At 40.7% G+C, this 18716-nt stretch overlaps 2 protein-coding genes across 4 annotated transcripts in view; one reads left to right on the top strand and one right to left on the bottom strand.

The window, feature by feature from the left end:
- The window catches only part of NUSAP1 (nucleolar and spindle associated protein 1), a 30404-nt gene extending 22718 nt beyond the window's left edge, over nt 1–7686 (bottom strand). For 2 of the 3 annotated variants that reach the window (XM_027553587.1, XM_027553589.1), the window contains exons 1-3: nt 7388–7670; nt 1664–1732; nt 303–497 (exon numbers count right to left, since the gene is read on the bottom strand). In XM_027553587.1, the coding sequence (XP_027409388.1) occupies nt 303–497; nt 1664–1732; nt 7388–7480 (357 nt within the window). In that variant the 5' untranslated portion in view covers nt 7481–7670. Of the gene's footprint in view, nt 1–302; nt 498–1663; nt 1733–7387 lie in introns of all 3 variants that reach the window. The other variant, XM_027553588.1, reaches the window with a different exon arrangement.
- Nucleotides 7687–7759: 73 nt separating this feature from the next.
- Nucleotides 7760–18518, top strand: OIP5 (Opa interacting protein 5). The gene is made up of 5 exons (XM_027553592.1): nt 7760–8181; nt 8412–8478; nt 10827–10949; nt 13151–13232; nt 15773–18518. Exons 1-5 carry the CDS (start codon nt 7860–7862, stop codon nt 15866–15868), a joined length of 690 nt encoding a protein of 229 aa, XP_027409393.1. The 5' UTR covers nt 7760–7859; the 3' UTR covers nt 15869–18518.
- Nucleotides 18519–18716: the final 198 nt, after the last annotated feature.

Here is an 18716-nt window from a genome sequence, read left to right as displayed (position 1 = left end):
AATGTTCCTATTTATTTAATATACATTTAATTTGAACTTATACTTCTATTTCGGCTGCACCCCACAGCTAGTAGGATCTTAGTTCCCCAACCAGGGACTGAACCTGGGCCCTTGGCAGTGACAGCATGGTGTCCTAGCTACTGGACCACAGAGAAGACCCTGTGCTTAGTACTTAATAAGTACTTCCTGAGTGCCAGTCCCTGAGGTGTGATGATAAAGCCAGAATTGGGTCTGAGCTCAGAGCAGTGTTTACCATCACCTGATATCATAAGGGAATAAGAGAAAGCTCCCTAATAATATACCAGATTGGGCACAGCTGGTAGCTTCTTTTCAGTTTGCACATTTCCATTTGCCTGCGAGTCAGGGCTCCTGTGGACAGTCTTACGCCTTCCTCTGGTTTTGGTGACATGGTCATCCGGCTCCCTCTCAGCTTGTTCCTGGCTGCTGGTCTGTATCTCAGGCTCATCACAAGAGGATGCAGAAGTTTGAATTTCATCCTGGAAAAAAGACATTAATCTGCCATGTCCCATGTATACAGTTACAATGCTCAGGAAGAATCAGAATTTAAACTGAATAAAAAAAATATTACATATGCAAGAGATAATTTTAAAATTCTCCAGCATGAAATTACAGGCACAGTCGAGAATTACAAAGTATTCAAAAAGAAATAATCACACTTAACCCAAGCTAAAAAACTAGGCTAGCAAAGCATTCAAAGGTATATTAGTGTATGTAAACAAGGAAATTATTATTACTAGTTTTTGGGCCACACTGCTCAGCTTGCAGGATCTTAGTTCCCCACCCAGGGATCGAACCCAGGCCCATGGCAGTGAAAGTGCCAAGTCTCAAAACTGGACCACCAGGGAATGCCCACAAATTATTAAAAGTGCATGAATTAATTTATGCTATAACTAATACAATGACAGCTAACATCATTGACCCATTTAGGTGTCAAGCCTTGTCAAAACTCTCTGGTGTGGGTCTGCAGCAGCCATGACAATCACTCCCAGCAAAAGTGGTTTATAGTTTACCACAGGTCACTCTCATAGTCTCCACTGCATGTGACTCTTATAACACTCAATTCAGCAGAGCAGATGTTATTTCCATTTCAAAGAACAGGAAACTAATAATCAATAATTTGAGTTTTCCAAGCTTACGTACACAGAAAAGACAGAGCTCCTACTTGGTTTTTCTGACTTCAAATCCAGTTCCCTTCCTATTCATACAATTTGGCATAAACTTCAGTTCAGTTCAGTTGCTCAGTCGTGTCCAACTCTTTGCGATCCCATGAATTGCAGCACGCCAGGCCTCCGTGTCCATCACCAACTCCCGGAGTTTACCCAAACTCATATCCATTGAGTCAGTGATGCCAGCCAGCCATCTCATCCTCTGTCGTCCCCTTCTCCTTCTGCCCCCAATCCCTCCCAGCATTAGGGTCTTTTCCAATGAGCAACCAGTAATTAACTTTTGCATTTATTTGAAACATCTAACTTAGCAGACTATAGAGGCAGTTTTGCCATTTATAAGAATAATGAAAGGATTTACAACTACTAATAATAATCTCTTTGGTAACAAATACCATGTTTTAAGTCATCAGCAACTGTGTTTCTCATTCATTAACTGATTGTTTTGCTATTTAATGGGTGATGAAAATGTTACTTACCTGATTTTCATTTTCTTTTCTTGCTTCATTTTTAAGGTGAGCTTTTAAGGCCCTTAACAGCTTATCTGCCTGCAGAAAAGTGAAAGACCTTATCAGTAGAGTCAAAAATCAAATAAGCAAGAAAAGATTCATTGAACATCTTCTCCTGTTCTTGTATTCATCAAATGTCCTCTAGACAGGCTGGCAGAGAAGGCAATGGTACCCCACTCCAGTACTCTTGCCTGAAAAATCCTATGGACGGAGGGGCCTGGTGGGCTACAGTCCATGGGGTCTCTAGGAGTTGGACACGACTTCACTTTCACTTTTCACTTTCATGCATTGGAGAAGGAGATGGCAACCCACTCCAGTGTTCTTGCCTGGAGAATCCCAGGGATGGGGGAGCCTGGTGGGCTGCCGTCTATGGGGTCGCACAGAGTCGGACACGACTGAAGTGACTTAGCAGTAGCAGCAGCAGCAGCAGACAGGCTGGAGTAGGATGACCAAGATAGACTTGGTTCCTGTCCCCAGAGATTTCATAGCACAATGGAGAAGTCAGAGAGGAAAGTGGCAATTACAGTGTGGTGGGGTAAATGCCAGCATAAGGAAGCTTAGATGTCGTGTGAGAACACAGGTAGGTGCTGCACTAGGGTTGAGTCCAGTAGGTAAACGTACAGGCCAGCTCTAAGATAAAGGCATGAGGTCACCAGATGCTGAAGCAGAAGAACAAATAGGAGACTGGAAAGTAGGGAAAAGGGTAAAGAAACTGCATGGGAAGGCCAGAATGAGTGCAGTTTCAAGAACTAAAGTTCAGTGTGGTCTGAGCACGGAGCTGTTTAGACAGGCTGGTGAGAGAGAATATTGGGAAAGTGGGCCTGATCCTATCAGGCCTTGTAAGACTCTTAAGAGGATGACCTTTAAAGGCAGTCTGCAGAGTTTGTTGCAGGGCAGTGGGTTCTGCATTTTTGGGGATGATGACTGTCTGTACAATGTGCATGATACATTTGATGAGGGTAGGATGGAAGACAGGGAACCTGCAAGGAGGCTGTTGTAGGAAACCAGAGACAACTGTGGCCTGAGCTAGAACAGGGCTGAGGCCACATGGACGAACTAATAACTTTCCTAGTAAGTAAAATCAATGTGAATGTGGGGGCTGAGGAAAAGGGAAATTTTATTACACCCAGGTTTCTGGCTTGGGTACCTAGTGAAGCATATGTGTGTGTGGCGGTAGTAGGGGGGAGGTATGTGGGCAGTCCCTAAAATGTGTGTGTGTTAGTCGCTCAGTCGTGTCTCTTTGTGACCCCATGGACTATAGCCCGCCAAGTTCCTCTGTTCATGGAATTCTCCAGGCAAGAATACTGGAGTGGTTAGCCATTCACACATTCCTGACTCGGGGATCCAACCCAGGCCTTCTCCATTGCAGGCAGCTTCTTTACAGTCTGAGCCACCAGCACCACCTAGGAAGCTCAGTCCCAAAGACGGAGAACTCCAAATACAGAGTCTTAGGAGGATGGTTACAGGTCTCCAGGGAGTTCCTCCTTCTACCACGGGAAGCTTTCCTTCCAGTTCTTTCCTGAAAGAGGAATACTAATCTGATGGGTTATGTTTTCCTATGCTTTAGAAGGTCAAGCACATGGCTGGGCTCCCTCTTCCTACCAGCCATGCAGATTTCCTTCCCAAGGGGTGCCCGGCTACCAGTCTCTGTTCTCTGCTTGTACCGTTTACAACTGGCTATGTGTCCAGGCAAGAATGGGTTTCCCTGGTGGCTCAGTGGATGAGATGCAGGAGACATTCGATCCTGGGGCTGAGAAGATCCCTGGAGGAGGAAATGGCAGTCCACTCCAGTATTCTTGCCTGGGAAATCCCATGGACAGAGGATCTGGCAGGCTACAGTCCAGGGGGTCACAAAGAGTCGGACATGACTTAATGACTGAACAATAACAACCAGGCAAGAGAGGCAGAGATCCCAATTTAGTTTGAGCTTCTGGGCACAGGATAGACTGTGCTTAGGCTGTGAGTTTTACCTGAAGGCTCTGTATCAAGGTATCAAGCACCATGTCAGCTAGTACTAATAAAGGAATACATTCTTTTCTACTTGTTTTTTGAAACTCTCTTGGGAAGTGGGTGAATTGGTAGGAAAGAATTAGGCATTAGGCATTCTTCGTTCTTCTGACTTATTTTCCCCCTCAATCATTTTACTGAGGTATGACTGACATTGTTGATATTTAATGTATACAAATTGATATGTTTGTGTGCTAAGTCCCTCAGTCGTGTCCAACTCTTTGTGACCCATGGCCTATAGCCAGCCAGGTTCCTCTGTCTGTGGGATTCTCCAGGCAAGAATATTGGAGTGGGCTGCCATGCCCTCCTCCAGGAGATCTTACCAACCCAGGGTTCAAACCCGCATCTCTTACATCTCCGGCACGGGCAGGCGGGCTTTTCACTTGTGAACCCGTCTTCACTGCCAAACCATTTATCACCTCCAGGTTACCTACTGTCCTGTTTGGATTCTGTGGGGTTTGGTTTTTTTGGAGGTAAGAGCATTTAACCTAAGATCTATTCTCTTGGGCGTTCCCTGGCAGTCCAGTGGTTAAGATTCCACACTACACTGCAAGGGGCACAGGTTCAATTCCTGGTCAGGGAAGTAAGATCCTGCATGTCGTGTGGTTCTGTAGGAAAAAAAAAAATCTATCCTCTTAGCAAATTTTAAAGTATTGTTAAATCTGTATGCTGCACAGATTTCTAGAACATCTTAAAATGCTGTGACAGGACTTCCCTGGTGGTCCAGTGGTTAAGAATCTGCCTTGCAATGAAGGGGACTCAGGTTCCATCCCTGGTCCAGGAACTGAGATCCCACATGCCACAGGGCAACTACTGAGCCCTCAGGCCACAACTAGAGAGTCCATGTGCAGTAATGAAAGATCCTATATGACACAATGAAGATTCTGATAGAGCTAAATAAAGAAATTAAAAAAAAAAATGCTGTGAAAACCTCAAACATGAAACAATGATGAAATGCGGTGCCTGTGGCAGAGGCAGGTGCTCTAGCAGCTGCAAGCCACATCTACTGAGTCTCTGTGCTACAACTACTGAAGCCTGTGTGCCCTAGAGCTCCACAACGAGTAGCCAGTGCAATGGGAAGCCCACGCATCGCCACTAGAGAGTAGCCCCCGCTCACCACAACTAGAGAAAGTTGGTGAGCAGCAGTGAAGACCCCAGTGCAGACAAAAGTAAAAATAAATAAAAATTAACATAAAATGTGATTGTGCACATTATGGAAATGAGCCACCAGAGTAAGAGAAACTGATGTAGCAGAGAGGAATAATTGCAGGAGTTGTAGCCCCAGAGAGGGCAATGGGATCTCTAGCACAAATGGCCAGGCTGCCCTGAGGCACAGCCTTTTACTATAACATATAACAGGTGGGTCTGGGGATGGAACGATGAGGCTATTCTCAGCTTGACTGCATCTGTTTTTCCATGACCTAAGAGAAGTCATCAAGTGTTGGAAGGGAGCCAATTTGAGGTAAGAAGATTGGAAATAATTATCCTTAATAATGGGAAAATTAATGACTACCAAAGACATGTGGGAGAATCAAATAAATCATAAATTAAATTCATGGTCACATTTAAATTAAGCACAGTGAACAAAGTTAGATGATCTCCAGCCAGGGTCAGCTGGTTGGTACAAGCAAGGATTAAGTGTATAGCTGGGTTTACCCAGTTGTGGAGTTTGCCAGGTGAGGGAAGGGAGCTGCAATCAAGTGGAAAGAGCAGAAGTCTTTATAATCTAAGCTTGTAATAGTGAGAAAAGGACCAGTGGCTGTACAATAAATCTTAGTAACTGTCCCTTCCTTTTCCCTTACTATTAAGAGTAGTATCTCACTATTATATACAGAATGTATATACAACAAGGTGGTACTGTATAGCACAGGGAAGTATATTCAATATCCTGTGGTAAACTATAATGGAAAAGAATATATATATACACGTATAACTGAGTCAATCTGCTGTACAGCAGAAATTAACACATTATAAATCAACTATACTTGGATAAAATAAATTTATAAAAAGAAAAGAACACTGTTGATGGTGTGGAAGTTAGATTTTAAAAGGAGAAACTGGCTGCAGTTGGTTATGAGAAAAACATAGGTGAGACTTTCAGAAAAATTGAACCCGAGTCCCCACTTTTGAACTTAAAATAGCTCTTCAGAGATCCAAAAAGTTATGGGGCCTTAATATTAGCCAGAGCTCCAAACTCAAGTAGGAAACCTCCATAATAACTTTGTCAAAAGAACCACCTTCTGGTGCATTACTCTAGCACTGCCAAGAAGTGATTGTAAATCGTAGTTCTGAATAACAGTCCAATACATCCCAAATAAAACGTACTGCACTTAGTGCTATAAACACTTCCAAGATGGACAGATGAGATCTCTGTTCAAGGCACTTAACATTCAGTAGAGAAGAGAACATAGCTATACAAATAACTAGAGTGCATGGTGGAAGCCTGCAAGAGTAGAGAAAAAGTACTTGAAATCACACTGCCTTAAAGGTGTGGAGGGTCCCTGGGATTACTGGGGCGGTGGACCTGTGGCCAAGGGAATGAAGAGGAGGGGTAAAGAAAAGGTGCCAGGTCAGTGATGACATTTCAGTTGGACTGTGAAGAGTAACTGGGAATTATTCATGCAGGTAAAGGACAGAGAAAGGGATCTGAAGCCAAAGGATCAGAATTAGCAAAGGCAGAAAGACTGATAAAGGTGCTAAGTGTTCACGCAGCAGTCTGGATGCTGCTGCCTTGGATAAAAGACTCCAGCCAGACTGCAAAAAAATAATGAAAGGGACTTAAAAGACTTTGTTCATGAAGCATTGGGAGGCCATTAAATATTAATACTATAGCTCAAAAACATCTCCAGAGATAGTTCTTTATCCTTCAGCCCCAACTGGTACCTGGGTACTGATTATTTTAATTAATTTAACCACTTAAAATATCTGTGAGGACTGATCTTAACATTCACTCAGTTTAAATACTACAGCTTGCAGAATAAATCTCCAGAGTATACTTTAATATTATATGGGGAAACTCCACTAAATATACAGAACAATATATACATCCAATTCCGAACTGAACATTTTCCCCCAAACGTTTGCCAGTATCAGAGTCAAAGACCTCATCGGTTTTGAATAGAATACTACCACAACAATGACCAATAGACGAACGATCCTACTGAATCAGAGCTGAGTTAAACTTATACAAGGGGGAGGTTCCCTAAAAATCATCCTTTCTTCCAGGTCCTCCATTCAAGTAGCAGGAAATTTTGGGACCTCTTACAATTTACAGAACTGTTAGCTGTTTGGAGTTTTCCAGAAGCAAAGGCAATTTATAAAAGTGTTAGCTGTTTGGAGTTTTTCGCGACTGCCTATTAACTGGCGTTTAGATGCAGCATTCCTTTAGTTTTCTAAAGGGCCTGCGTTTCCTAACCGATGGACTGATAAATAGAGTACTCCCAATAAAACCAAAGCTAACAATTTTGGAGGCGGGCATCTTTGTGAGTTCCTGTAAGAGTCAGCCTCAACAAAGGTGAAAACTTTGACACCCTCTCGGTTTTGCAGTTACTTGGACCCTTGGATGAACCAAAATCTACCGCCCCAGGGCCGGGACAGTAGCCTCAGCCCTCGAAATTACCGCTCGGTCCCCTCCCACAGCGTCTCAAAGAAGCCGCATATCCTATCCCCCCGTCACCGGCCCCGTACCCTGAGGTTAGCCCGGAGGCCCAGACTCTTGGCCAAGTTCTGCAGGTCACTGTACTTGAAGGAGTTCAGCTCCTCCAGGGAGGGAACGATCATGGCGAACTGCAATCCAGGCAACGACGCAGAGGTCCGGTACCTAACTCGCTGAAGCGCCGCTCAACGCTCAGGCGCCACTCTAAGCGTTGACCAAACCGGTATTTATAGAGAGTTTGAATTACGTAAGCTGCACTTCCATTGGTTAAAAATGCGTTAAAGGCGCGGGTCTTCCGGTACTGACCAATAGGATGGCTGACTTCCCTTCCACCTGACCCACGATCTCCTTCACACCTCCCCAAAACCTAGGCGCCAAACGGCGTATCCAGGCAACAAAGTGCGCGGCAGAGCCCCGGGTTCACGTTGTCCAATGAGGACGCAGGAAAAGAACTTGGGGTGGGGCCTGAATAGTCTTTGAAACGGCGGCGCCGACTGCGGGAAAATGGCTGCTCGGCCGCGGAGGCATATTTCTGGAGTTGCAAAGCAGCCACAGGGTGACTTCTGTGATGGGGCTAAGAAAGCGATTGATGAACCTTCTTTTGCGACTTCCATGGAGTGGGACACGCAGGTGGTGAAAGGGTCTTCTCCGGTCGGCCCCGCAGGGCTGGGGTTGGAGAAGCTGCCGTCCCGCCCGCGGCTGCCGCAATGGCTGCAGCCCGAGAGATGCGCCGTGTTCCAGTGCGCGCAGTGCCACGCCGTGCTCGCTGACTCTGTGCACCTCGCCTGGGACCTGTCGCGGTCCCTCGGGGCCGTGGTCTTCTCCAGTGAGTGAGCGCGGCGCCTTCTCACTGGGTGACTGAGAGCCGGCTGGGAGGAAAGCGGGATGAAAATATGGAAGGAAATTAACTCATTTGCCAGGAGTCGGGGCGGGGAGGGGGCGGGGCGCGAATAACTTTTTATTATATTCGTGACCATGATGAGCCTTTCTGGCTGGGAGAGGTTTTCCCTTTCAGTGCCTCACAGGTAGTCACTCTGACCTGTGTTTGCCTTTTAGGAGTCACAAATAATGTAGTTTTGGAGGCTCCGTTCCTAGTTGGCATTGAAGGTTCGCTCAAAGGCAGGTACGTACTGAAAATATCAGAACTGTCTCTAGTTATTTCCTGACTTATTGAGGTTGAAGAGCGTGGAACCGACTTGGACCAGAAGTTTTTTCCTATCTTCCACTAGGAGAAAAGTCTGTTTCGTTCATACAGTGTACTTGAAGAATGCTCCGTTTACCTGATTGTCTTGTACGAACTTGATGTTTTAACGAAATGGAAAAGATATTTGTGTAAAGGTTTTAAGATCTGAGGGCCACATTTCCCTCGTGGGTTGTGCAAGTGAAGTGAATTTAAGAAAATTATGTCCAGGAGGGGAAAAAAGAAAATTATCTTCAAGTGAATCACTTTTTATAAACTGTAATCCTTTGACATAACTAGGACTTATACACTTGCATTAAACCTGGAATTTGTGATAAACTACAGTAGGACTAATTCTGCTGTAACCTAGGAACCTGGAGAAAAACACAGGTTGAAAGTTAGGTCCTTGAATACTGCCTGGTGAACTTTGCCTCGTGTCTGTACTGTGGTTTAGAAGTGACAACAGAGTACTCTGAATTCAGTACAGAGCTCAATTTTCAGTTGATTTTAGCAGCAAGACAATTCATTTTGACCATTGTTTGGTCCAATTTTAGTTTTAAATAGAGTACGTTTAGGAATTCTTAGTTGCTGTACTCAGTAACCAGGAAGACTTCTGTAGCTCCTCTTTCCCAACTGAAAGATACTCCTTATCCTTCCAGGAGTGTATTCCCACCCAAAGGAAACTGGGAAGGAGTGGCGGCCTGCTTGGAATTGGTTCATTTGGGGCCTGAGGCAGAAGCTCTTTGAATATCTTCTTAGAAATACATCTAGCTAGATCTATGCTGTCCAGTACTGTAGCCACTTGTCAGATGGTGGCTACTGAGCACTTAAAACAGTGGCCATTCTGAACTGAAATGCTGAGTGCAAAATACACATAAGATTTTGAAAACTTAGTCCAAAACATTGAATAATTTAAAAATATTGATTACATGGGTTTTGCTGTTGTTGATGTTGTTTTTTTGTTTGTTTTTGGCCACACTGTGCAGCTTGTGGGGTCTGAATTCCCAGACCAGGGAGCAAATCTGGCCAGGGCAGTGAAAGTGCCCAATCTTAACCACTGGACCCTCAGGGAATTCCCTTGATTACATGTTGAAATAATGTCTTTGAATACTGAGTCACATAAAATATATTAAAACTAATTTCACTTGTTACTTTTACCCTTTTTTTTAAGCAAGACTAATAGAAGATATAAAACTACTTATGTGGCTTGCATTCTTATAGACAGTACAGATCTAGATGGTTTTTAAAACACTGGAGAGAAAGTTCGGTGTATTTGTATGTTTTTGAAATAAGGAGAGCCATGGGACTCAGCAAGAAGAGATTTATTGTCAGGAATTGGTTCACTCGATTATGGAGGGTGAGAAGTCCCAAGAGCCATGGTTGACAAGCTGGAGACACGGGAAGGCCAAAGGTTTAGTTCTAGTCCAAGTCCACAGGCCTGAGACCCATGAGCCAAAGGTTTGAGTTCCAAAAAATACAGTATTGCGTGTGTAGTGTGGGACTTCATTTACCAGTAAGTTTAGTGCATTTGTTCCTTGGTCTTGTTTAGTGTTCATTGACATGAATTTGTTTATTTTTAGCCATGCAGTTATTATACTTCATTACTACTGTTTTACTGCATAGTATATTATGTTTATACAAATAATTTTTCCCTCATCGAACCACTCTAAATCGCTTTTAGTACATGCATGGCAGTTAATTTTTTCTTAAACATTTCTTTGTAATATTTAGATTTGTATAATATACTAGCAAATAAGGTAAATTAGTTACTCAAATGGTTTAAATAGAACTAAAACCACATTTCTTTTAGAGGATAAAAGAAAAATAAAGTAGATGACTTGCTAGGGTCATATAATTTCTTTCTTTTTCATTTTGTCTGGGTAATTTTTTTTGTTACATCTGCAAAAAAATCCTGATTTGCATTCTATTAAATTGCTTAATAAGCCCTAGTCAACTTGACTGTTTTACTTCAACTGAAAATTGGCTTAATGGTGGCTAATTTATATGGTTATGTGTAGTTTTATATGTTTAAATGTTAATCTGATTAGTTAGCTCTTTTTCTGCTTTTCAGATATAAATTACTTTAGCAAAGTGACAGTTGTGTATCCATGACTGCTTTTGTAGCCAGAATTCACAAAGTAATCTAGGCTGTAATTAACCTTTCTTGAAAGTGACATTTCTTCAGTCTCATTCCTATTATATTCTAGCTTTTAGGAATGAGTGCAGAGATGTTATTTTGTATTTGTTCCCTGATTTTCTTTCTTACTCATATCCTGTTTTTTTTCCTCCAGCACTTACAACCTTTTATTCTGTAGTTTCTGTGAGATTCCCATTGGTTTCCACCTATATTCTACCCATGCTGCCCTGGCTGCCTTGAGAGGCCACTTCTGCCTTTCCAGTGACAAAATGGTGTGGTAAGTAGACTTAGATTTTCTTCAGCAGATAAATTTTAAAACATTTTCCAGAAAAGGCAGAATGTTTGTATTAGAGAAGATGCTAAAGCCAGGTGCTATACTGCTCTTACAAAAAAAGATGGCAATGGGACCAAAATATAGTCTCATAATACATGACTATTGTAAATGTCTCATAATAATACTGCGTGTTAATAATCGTACTGTGAGGATATTCTTTTATTCCAGGAACTTTTGGAAGGTGAGGCAGAATAATGCTGTGGTAGACACTTTTCCAGCTTGTGCCCAGCCTCTGTTTGCCTCCCACAGTGGGGACCTTGTGGCCATGTCTGTATCCCATGTGATACTACTCCCGGGCGAAGGGATCAGGAACAGACCTGACCTATGCTAAGCCAGTCAGGCTTTTTTACCCTAAGAATTTGAAATAAAGGCATAAAGACATTGGTCATCTGTAGATGGTACAGGTGCTGCAGTGGGGAAGTGAAAGCTCTGGGTTTGGGGTAAATATTTTATTTGTTTTGTGTGTAAATGCAGAGAAATTTTGTCTGCAGAAAAAGAATGAAGCAGATAAAAGTAAAAAATAATTATGTGGCCTTATAAAGTCAGAAAAAGTTCCCTATTTGTTGTTCCTTCTTATGAATTACTTTAGATATTTCTAATTATAAATTCTACTTTTTGTTAAGCTTTTCTGTTATTTCAACAAATTGAAACATCCATCAAAGTCTTATCATTAGAAACAAAAACAGCCATTGATAACCAGGTGCTATGCTTTCCTCAATGTGTTTTTAAGAAAACGGGCTTAGAGATGTGAAGGAGCTAAAATTTGAGTCCATGTCTTAACTCCAAAGCCTGTTTTTCCATTCATAAAACAGAAGTTTCCTTCTTCTCTTTTTAATGCGCTTTGATAAACCCCTTTATCATGAGGTTCTTCAGTGCAGATTTTTAACAGGAAATATGGTCTTGAGATGGATTGGGATTTGTTTCATTTTCTAGTTCATTCTTAAATAATTTTTATTTATTTAGAATTAGGTTTAGAGATACGAGGAAAAGTATCTCTAAATATGTGCTATTAATAACCTCAAATCTTTTAGAAACAGTTTAAGGAATTACTTTAGTACAGTTGTAATTGAGTTTTTGCTTAGGGAAGTAAGCTTTTAGTAACAAAATTTTAATATAAATTTGGAAAAACATTATTGATTTTAAGTAATGTCTTAAGTCTTTAAAAATGAGGAACTGGACTCAAAGGTCAATACATTCTTCTTGATTAAGGGGAAATCAGGAAAACTAGATACATGTATAACTAAATCACTTTGCTGTACACCAACACAATATTGTTAATCAGCTATAGTCCAATATAATATAAAAATAATAAAAATTAAAAAAAAAAGAAATTAGAAAAGTATAGTAGCCCGAGTCTGGGACTGTGATACATCTATGTCTGTGGGTATTGGAATGAATTTGGTTGCTAGTAACAGAAAACCTAAGAGTGGCTTTAAGAACAGGGTGGGACAGTTGGCTACTCGAGGATTATCCAAGTAGCTCAGCCACGACAGAGCTGTGGGTTAGCATCACTGGTTCTCATGGCCTTTTTCTCTTGGATGCTGCAGGTGTTAAGCATCACATCCATAAGTAGCATCCAGAACTGGAAGGAAAAGGATATGGAAAGTGTGGGAATGCAGGGAATAGGTCCCTTAAGCTGGGAAAGCAACTGTGTGACAGTAGGGAATAAGATTTTCACAGTTAGCCTAGAACAGTTATGATTCATCTCTTAGGACTGGGCACACTGCTGCCCTAAACAAAATCTGGGTTCTGTTAGCAAGAAAGCCTTGAGGAATGGCTGTTGGGTAGGCAACCAACAGTATTTGTCACAATGTGATTACTTCCCTTCTAACTGTGCTACACAGTCTACTGGTGGTGTGTGAGGCCTACACTCATTACAGTTATTCATGTGACCCTGGTTTTCTGGCTTTAGTTTGTCCTGGGATAATTTTGACTAGTGGATTCCGGGCTGGAAAAGGGTGAGATGAGGCATAGTGTCTCTGATAACTTGGTAATTGAGAATGTTTTTCCTGCGAAATACATTATGAATCTAGAAATGGGTGTCAGGAAGAAGGCAATCTTTGCTTGACAGGTATTCCAAGTTTGTTTCCTTGATCATAACTGTGATATGGTACTAATGTTTTCTCCTTATGCTCTCTATCTAGCTACCTCTTAAAAACAAAAGCCATAGTAAATGCATCTGAGATGGATATCCACATCATCCCTCTACCAGAAAAGGTTGCAGAGGTAAATTTTCATCATGGTTGTGTGTTTTCTTTAATATAGACAGTTCCTGATGATCTGTACCCATGAATTTAGGGATAGTGAAGTGGTGGACACACTAATAATTCTTTGTACTTGGTTTGGCATTCCGTATTGAATCTGTGATACAAAGCAAAATAGTGAAGCCATATTGTCAGGTTTGGTTCAGGAGGAGGTGGAGAGCTGCTGAGCTCCACATTCCTATTCTTCCTTTCTGTGCTGGGTATGGACTGTCATCGTTCATAAATCTGACCTCTTTGCAACCACCTTATGCTTAGAAATCTCGGAGGAAAGAGTGTTGAGAACTGTTATTAAGGATTCTTATTTAAATGGGTTTTACTAGTGTTTGATGGTTTTGAGTTGAAGCAAGCAGGTTTGTTTTGGTAGCTTGCTGACTCATTCTAAATAGAAATTTGGCTATTACTTTACTACCTTCAGAAGAACAACCTTAGAATTTACTGTTGGTTTTGTTTTTAGCCCTGTTAATAGTTTATTCCTTGATAATTATACATTTAGTAACCAGGGCATTTATTTTTCAGAGTTTTATGTACTTTCTGGGATAGGAGAACAGTGTTTTGTTTTGTTTTTCTTTTTTGCATGGTTAAATTAAGCTTATGAGACCATGTTCTAAGCCAGGAATTGGCAAACTTTTTCTGTAAAAGAGCAGATGACAAATATCTTAAGCTCAACCATGAAGTCTCTACTTTTCAATTCTGCTGTTGTAGTGCAAAAGCAGCCATAGAAAATATATAAAATATGGATATAGTTTTCTTGGAATAAAACTTTATTAAAACAGATGGGCAGCAGGTTACCCCACAGTCCATAGTTTGCCAAACCTTGTTCTGAGCAACTAAGTTGGTGAGCAGGATCAGTAAATACTGTGATTAGAAATAATTTGTATGGGAGAGAACTTCTGAAATGGCCTGAGTAACTCCATGGACCCCCTCCTCAACAAAACTGCCATAATTAAAGCAAATGACAAAGAAAAGAGCTACCTTAAGTCTGTGGAAATTTTCTTCAAGGAATAAAGCAAATGAAGAGATATTCAAGAAAGTCTATGAAACCTTGGTAAGAGCAGTGAAAGCCTGTGGTGTTCGAGCCACAACCTGCTCCCTCCCTCCCTCCCCTGCACCTCCAGCTCAGAGGGAGGGAGACTTCATCTGGGCAGATACAGCCAAGAACATGGGGATCCTTTTCTGCTAGCTATCAGCATTTCTCATTAGAAGCTCTATTCTAGGCAAGAACAGGCATTTGTAGTCTGCAAGTTCTGCCAAGTAAAGGAAGGTCTGATGAGTGTCTCATTAAATAGAGGATGTTCCTAAAGAAAGAGAGAGAGAGGAAAAAAAAGAAAACCTAAATGGAAATCCTGGAATTGTAAAGTGCAATAAATAACTGAAATGAAAATTTCAGTAGAGTGGCTCAACAACACATTTGAGTTGACTGGAGAATCAGCAAACTTGAAACAGATTGATGAGATTTGCAATCTGAAGAAGAGAAAAAAGAATGAAGGAAAATAAACTAGCTTAGTTGGATACCATAAAGCATGCCTAAATATGCTTCGGTAATGGGAATACAAAAGGGAGAGGAAAAAGAAAAAATGTTGAAGGAAATAATGGTTAAAAACTTCCTGAATTTGATGAAAAACAATTTACATGTCTAAAGACCTTGATAAACCTCATTTATCAGGTAAGATAAATGCAGAGAGAACTATACCCAATACACAGCAAAAATGTTGAACACTAAAGACTGAAAAAAAAGCAAACTTGAAAGTAACAAAAATGATTCATTATGTCCAGGGGCACCCAAATAAGATTAATGGACTCTACAGTGATCTGCTTAAGCAAAACTTCCCGATGTATTTTGAATATTCTTGAATCTTAAAAAGTAGATTTGTGCTATGTCAGAAATAAATTGGATTTTCTTTTTTTTTTTTACTAAGACTTATCCATGATAACTTCATACAGCTGAGTAACACCACTGAGTTTGGTTTTAGATATGGCTATTCTAAGCTGGAAAAAAAAAAAAAAAAAAACACGACTGAAAATCATCTACCAGAAACATCTGTGCTAAACCTGACAACCAGAGCTACCTTTGAAGGCCATTAGCAATTAAAGACAGACATATGTTACTGTGAACAAGAATTTAAAAAATTCTTGCTGCTGGAAAAGAGGGAAAGACTGCTTAATGCTTCTGTCGCCACAAGCTTTCTGATTGCACTTTATTCTTGTCTTCCCAAGTTTCGGAGTTAACACTAACCTGGTGATAAGGGCTAGGAAGGAAGGAGACCAGAAGTAGCAATACTCAGCATCAGTGACTGGTCTTTTTTCATAGGAAACTTTGTTATCTGTCACCTTACTGTGCTCTAGGTTTGTTGTATAAAGTTGTTTCATAATAGAACAAATGTACTTATGAAATGTGTTGTAATATTACCAGATCCTAATCACTGGTTTTAATCTCAAGTGGCTTCTAGAATCAGATTGAAAGTTAAATTTAAGATGACCTGATATCTATATTTCTCTTCCCAGCTGAAAGAGAAGATAATGTTAACACATACTCGCTTAAATTCACTCATGAAAATTCTGAAGGAAATGCCTCCTGACCAGTCCAAGCTAACAAACTAATTCAGAATCAGAGGTTGAGTATCAGAGGCAGGCCTTATTGCTGTCTTCAACAGGTGCTGTTTGATCATTTCTCAAGAAACATCAACTTCAAGAATGGATAGGAAATGTGGTTTATTATGTTTACCTCTAGACTGATTTTCCAAGTGATTTGTGAAGCTGTTTCTGCTACCGCTAAGTCACTTCAGTCGTGTCTGACTCTGTGCGACCCCATAGACGGAAGCCCACCAGGCTCCCCAGTCCCTGGGATTCTCCAGGCAAGAACACTGGAGTGGGTTGCCATTTCCTCCAATGCATGAAAGTGAAAAGTGAAAGTGAAGTTGCTCAGTCGAGTCCGACCCTCAGCGACCCCATGGACTGCAGCCTACCAGGCTCTTCGATCCATGGGATTTTCCAGGCAAAAGTACTGGAGTGGGGTGCCATTGCCTTCTCCAAAGCTGTTTCTAGAAGATGACAAACAGGAGACTTCTGTCCAGGTTTCATAGCTATTTGTCTTATTTTGACTTCTTATCAATTTCATAATACTTATTTTTGAAAACATTCTGATGGCAAATTTAAGAATTAAGAGCCAATGTCCCATGAATCCTCTGATCTAAAGATTCCTGAGTGGCCTGAAAATAGAGTTGTACTTCTATTAACATTACATGGAGCAATTGTCACATGAATACTGAGAAATCATTTTTTTCTTACATGAAATACAGGTACATACATATTCCGTAGGTAATGTTCAACAAGTTAACTCCATAATATATATTTATCTTTATCTTTTCAGTTTATAACTGAAAAGGAATAGTAATAACAGGAAAATAATAAAAGGAATGGTAAAAACACCAAATATTCACCAAATGCTATTTTCTCATTACTTTGCTTTATGTAGCAGTGTGGTTCAATAGCTTATCATATTATTCACTTAATAAATAGCTATAAAATATTACGCTAGCTGCTAGAAATAAGCAAAAACCGCTATTCTGTATCTTCGGAGCTTATAATCTAGTTAGAGATGGACATTCAAATAACCACATGAAGGCATTTAAAATTACAACTGTAGTAAGGGTTTTGAAGAAAAGGGACATAGAGAAATAAACACACATAGCAGGTACCTGACCTGGTTTGGGGGTCAGGGAAGGTCTTTCTGTTGAAGTGTTTCAGCAGTGGTCTGAAAGATTGGAGTTAATAAGCTGATAGAGGGAACGGCTTATATGAGGGCCCTGTGAGGCCCCTCAACAGGCATGTAGGAGTTGTAATAGTGTCCAGAAACCAGAGGCTGCAAAGCTGTATTGGCCTCCTGAAGGATATTTGTTTTTATCCCAACAACAATGAAAAGCTCTTGGAAGAATTTTAAAGGAGGAAGCCTATGACAGGATCAAATTTTCTTTTTCAGAATTTCATTGTGGTTGTCCTATGAAGAACGGGTGAGAGGGAGGCAAGCAGACCTAGAGGGGCTGGCACTAGTAGTCAGATGATACAGCCAAGGGGTGGTGTGCACAGGTAACATGGTTCAGACGTGGCTAGTAGATTTAATAGCAAGTTCTTTCCCTTTTTGACTGCATAAAGGATATTTTCCTTTAAAAATATTTGAGAAAGAAAATTCCGACTTGCTTTATGCTTTACAGTTTGCAAAATTTGGTTAAGTAAGGAGGAAGCCTCTGGCAACAAACGGTACCAGAAAAGCTCTATTCCTGAAGAATGAGACCCAATAATAGTCTCTACTGAATCATCCTGGGGTTTCTACTGTGTATGGTATGTCTACCTCAACATATTTTATCTAAATTAAGCTTGTCTTATGTAGCTATTTTAACTTTGGATTTGCTGTTTTGGTAAACTTTCAATGGAAAATTAAATGCTTAGACTTGACATCTAATTAAGATGGCTGACTTTAAATTTTTTTCCCAAATACAAATCACGTTTACTCTAGAATCAAAGTCAGATATAGTAGACGTGTGTAAAAGTAAAGGGTAAAGTACATTCTCCCTTATATTTCTGAGAGGCACAGTAGAGCAATCTGGGAGCCAAATGATTTGGATTCAAATTGTGGTTTGGGTACTTATTAGCCATTAACTTGAAGAATTAAACTCTTCTTTTAAAATAGGGGTTAAAAGCTAACTAGGGCTACAGTGAGGATTAAATAAGTTACTGAATACATCTCATGTAATTGAGTAGTCCTTAATAGTAAATGCTTAATAAATGCTAATTATTATAACTTTAATTCATGTGGACAGACGTAATAGGCAGTAATATTTTTCACATTATTCTGCAATCTGCTTCTTGTATAGCACATGTCACAGCTTTCTATACCAGGCCTCACCAATTACTTAACACTTACATATGATTCAGTCATATGAATGCATCAGAATTTAACCATTCCTATACTGGACCCTCGTACATGTCTTTGCATATCTGTCCAGGTATTTCTGTAGGAGTGATTCCTAAAGTGGAACAGAGTCAAAGGGCATGTTCATTTCCAATTTTGGTATATGCCTTTTATAAATGTTGTTATTGATACTCACAAATGACTGACTTTTAAACAAGCCTTAGTGGTATAAGAGCTCCTCTGGAAGTCTCACATCAATGACTGGCTGATATTAATAGACTGTAAAGATATCATTTAGCATTGTATATATGTTGAATAAAAGTATTTTCAAAATTCCATGTACTTAAGACTTCCCTGGCGGTCCAGTGGTTATGACTCTGTGCTTCCACTGTGGGGGACATGGGTTCAACCCCTGGTTGGGAAACTAAGATCCCGCATGCCATGTGGTGCATGCTCCCCCCCCCTCAAAAAAAAATCCATGTACTTATAAGAACAAAAAAATTGCATATTGAAGGTTTCCAAGTTGTACACTTCAAGCTC

The sequence above is a fragment of the Bos indicus x Bos taurus genome, chromosome 10 (assembly GCF_003369695.1).
Source record: "Bos indicus x Bos taurus breed Angus x Brahman F1 hybrid chromosome 10, Bos_hybrid_MaternalHap_v2.0, whole genome shotgun sequence".
Taxonomy (NCBI): domain Eukaryota; kingdom Metazoa; phylum Chordata; class Mammalia; order Artiodactyla; family Bovidae; genus Bos; species Bos indicus x Bos taurus.
This window is presented reverse-complemented; position numbering and strand designations above follow the sequence as displayed.